The sequence below is a fragment of the Armigeres subalbatus genome, chromosome 1, assembly GCF_024139115.2.
Source record: "Armigeres subalbatus isolate Guangzhou_Male chromosome 1, GZ_Asu_2, whole genome shotgun sequence".
Lineage (NCBI taxonomy): Eukaryota > Metazoa > Arthropoda > Insecta > Diptera > Culicidae > Armigeres > Armigeres subalbatus.
In genome coordinates, this window is record NC_085139.1 from 11,931,708 (window position 1) to 11,934,957 (window position 3,250).

The following is a 3,250-nucleotide window of genomic DNA, read 5'->3' on the forward strand; positions in this document are numbered from 1 at the left end:
AATGTATACTAGAATAATCGCATACAATTCTAAACATTTAGTAATGTAAACTGACCTAATATTAGGTTCTATCAGGACCGATCAGAAAATGCTCAGCATACCAGTAGAATTTTTCAAAACAATTTGAAAATTAGACTGAAGAAACTCAAAACTATTCAAATTAGTTCAAATTTTTAATCCATTTTAGGCATAGCATGGCAGCTTCTATTCGCCTCACATATTAAAAAAACGTAATGTGCGATGCGTTCAAAAGGCAATTCGATTTAAACACCCATCGTAGAAAGTATTGAGAAGCATTTTTTCACATTTCCGATTCTTCTGAAATCTTTGGCACCAATTACCGTAATTTATTTTTTATATTTACATTGATTTTTATCGAAAACTTAAAGAAAAATATTTCAGATTAGAGAGTAAAAAAGCACAATCGTGTTCAACGTTTTATTTGAGAATGTTGTTTGATCTGTGTTGTAGTATTGTATTTGTTGTTTTCTCTAATATCCATAAGGAGGTTTTTTTAGCACAAAAGGAGGACATCTGATTTTTAATGTAAAAGGAGGACATGTCCTCCTTTAGGATACCATATGGTCACCACACTTTAGCCAGCCTCTGGCAGCCATTCGCCTCTGTAATGTTTCTTCCATTCTTCGATCTCTCCCTGTCTCGATGGTCCCTTAGATATCGAGATGTGAAGAGTCGACTGTATTTTCGTTAACTAATGTGCCCAGCAGAAAGAATCTATCTGATAGTAATGTCAGTTGAACAAAATATGTTGAATAAAAAAAGAATTGGAAGTTTCAAATTTCAAGGCCAAATTCAATTACGCCCATTTGAAAAAAGTTCCTAGAAAAGTAATTGAATTGAAATGAGTTCGGCAAAAAACTATTGCCCTTATTTTATTCAACGTCTAACAGTTAACAAATGAAAACTAATAAAACCCTTTGTTTTACAATCAAGCCTTCGGTGCTCGATTGGTCAGGAACCAAAGAACTCCAAACAGGAATGCCGGTGGACTCGTCAGTACACTTCCCTTTTCCAGCAGCTTTGCCGCCTCTTCCAAGCTAAATTCCACCACTTCGATAATCTCATCGCCGACGCCTCCTCCTGCCGAAGCAACCCTATCCTGGTCGGTAACTTCCACGTAGAACATCACCTGCAATGCCCCCGATGTACCAACCCCCGACCGGTAGCTTATTATCTGCTCCAGCCGTTCGACGGGGACATCGTATCCGCATTCTTCCAACACTTCCTCCCTTGCTATCTCTGCCAGTGGAATCGGTTTGTCTACGATTCCAGCGCACAGCTCCAGGGTGACCGCCAAGCTGGGAGGATATTTGGTCATATCAATACTTCGCCCATCAGCTCCCGCTTCCGCACTGACCAACCCGTGATAGACGGCTTAGAAAGTAGAAATCGATTAATTACTGCAATTCATCCTTATTTACCAACTAACCTGGTCGGAACTGCTTCACCAGCACCAACTTCTGTCTGCTGGTGTTGAAGACGACGATCGAAACGGAATCGTGCACTTTTAGCAAATCCCACGACTTCTCCTTCCCATTCTGCGTGTAGTGGAAGCGGAACGGTTTCACGTACGGCGAATCCTCCGGAAGGGGTCCGTAGTAGATGTTGCTGATGTCGTTCATCGTCACAGTGCCGCTGCCGCAGCTGAAAAGCCGTCTCCGTTGTGCGTAGCAATCGATAACAGATGTGCCTCCACTAATCAGAGTAGGCTGGTTGTTGTTTCGTAGTAGAAGGAAGAACGGCGAAATCGACCTCGGCAGCCGTGTGGCGGCTGTGGAAAGACGAGCGTGAGACTGACGGCTCAAGGGCTTGATTATTGACATAATAACTCATCGTTTGTATAGGAATGAGTGTGGGTGTATTGGTGGGTATGCGATAGCTCTAGTTAGAACAGTTTTCGGCAGTTTTGACATATTATCATATGAATGTCAATTGAATAATAAAATACAAGAACAGCTTGTAGTGAGAGATAGTTAAATAGACAAAAAATAGTAGGCATTAGCTCTAATTTAAAATGAATTGCTATGTTGTTCAGTAATAAAGTGATAGTGCACTAATTGAATTCAATCCAATATGAAATATTCAAAAACTGTTATACATACACAATTAATTCATCCCAGACAAGAACCATACGAAATATTCTGTGACTTTGATAACTTGCATGCAATATTCATCTTATAAAAATAATCGTTTCGATTGAGCTCACTGAAAAGAATTGCATTTCTTATTTGATTACTCGGGCTGATTGAAATATTTCGAAATAAAGACATCAAATGGTATATTAAACGACTATTTGTTATTCTGGAGAGAATAATATTGTTGTTGTCGTTATTTGCTTAACAAAAGCATAAAATGGCTGAGAAAACAAACAAGACAAAGAAAACAAAGAAAACATATTTAGCAGTCAAAGGAGACAAAGAAAACAAAAAAAGGTAAAGACGAAAATGAAGACAAAGGAGACGCATAAGTCAAAAAAGACAAATAAAACAAGAAGGCAAAATGCTAAAGAAAATAAAGAATGCCAAAAAGATGAAAAAGATAAAGAAGACAAAGCGGCCAAAGAAGACGGAGAATATAAATAAGACAAAGAAGACAATGAAGATAATGAAGACAAAGAAACCAAAAAGACAAATAAAACAAAGAAGACGATGAAGTCAAAACTATGGAGACAAAGAAGGCAAAGCTAAGAAAATAAAGTAAAAATCGACATTTCTTGCCTTTCTCGTACAACTAAGTTGTACCAAAAGGCTATTTATTTCATTCTATTGCTGGCAAAAACAATCCGGAAATTTCCGAAAGCGTTAAAAACATGTCGGCCAACAGAAATTGATACACATTTGCTGCAATAAATTCCTCAATCAATTGACCAATCATGCAAGTTCCACTTCTCCAGAACTTCAAATAAAAAGAGCTTGTCCTCCGTTTATCGAGCTGCGAAATCAGTTAACACGATCTATATCGATTACTCAGTTAATAGTCTACCTGCGTGTAAATTATGCTCGGTTGACGTATACTTAGCTATTTATTCAAATCACTTTTTAACATGGTAAATGAGCGATATTATCGAACAGGTTATTGAAATAAATTAAAGAAACGCACAGCATTGAAAATCACTGCCACCGACAGAGAATCACGGTGCATACGCTTTTCCCACCGTAACACTTGAGGCACTTTTTCCCTCCCTTGCGCTTGTATGCACTCCTATGCTATGCCGAGAGGGAAGTAAGAA

At 38.3% G+C, this 3,250-nt stretch overlaps 1 protein-coding gene across 1 annotated transcript; it reads right to left on the reverse strand.

Annotated features, from left to right (window-relative positions):
- Nucleotides 1-852: 852 nt before the first annotated feature.
- LOC134208091 (uridine diphosphate glucose pyrophosphatase NUDT14-like) lies at nt 853-1,817 on the reverse strand. Its single transcript, XM_062684179.1, has 2 exons — nt 1,451-1,817; nt 853-1,395 (listed from the first exon to the last, which is right to left on the reverse strand). Exons 1-2 carry the CDS (start codon nt 1,641-1,643, stop codon nt 950-952), a joined length of 639 nt encoding a protein of 212 aa, XP_062540163.1. The 5' UTR covers nt 1,644-1,817; the 3' UTR covers nt 853-949.
- Between the last annotated feature and the right edge of the window lie 1,433 nt (nt 1,818-3,250).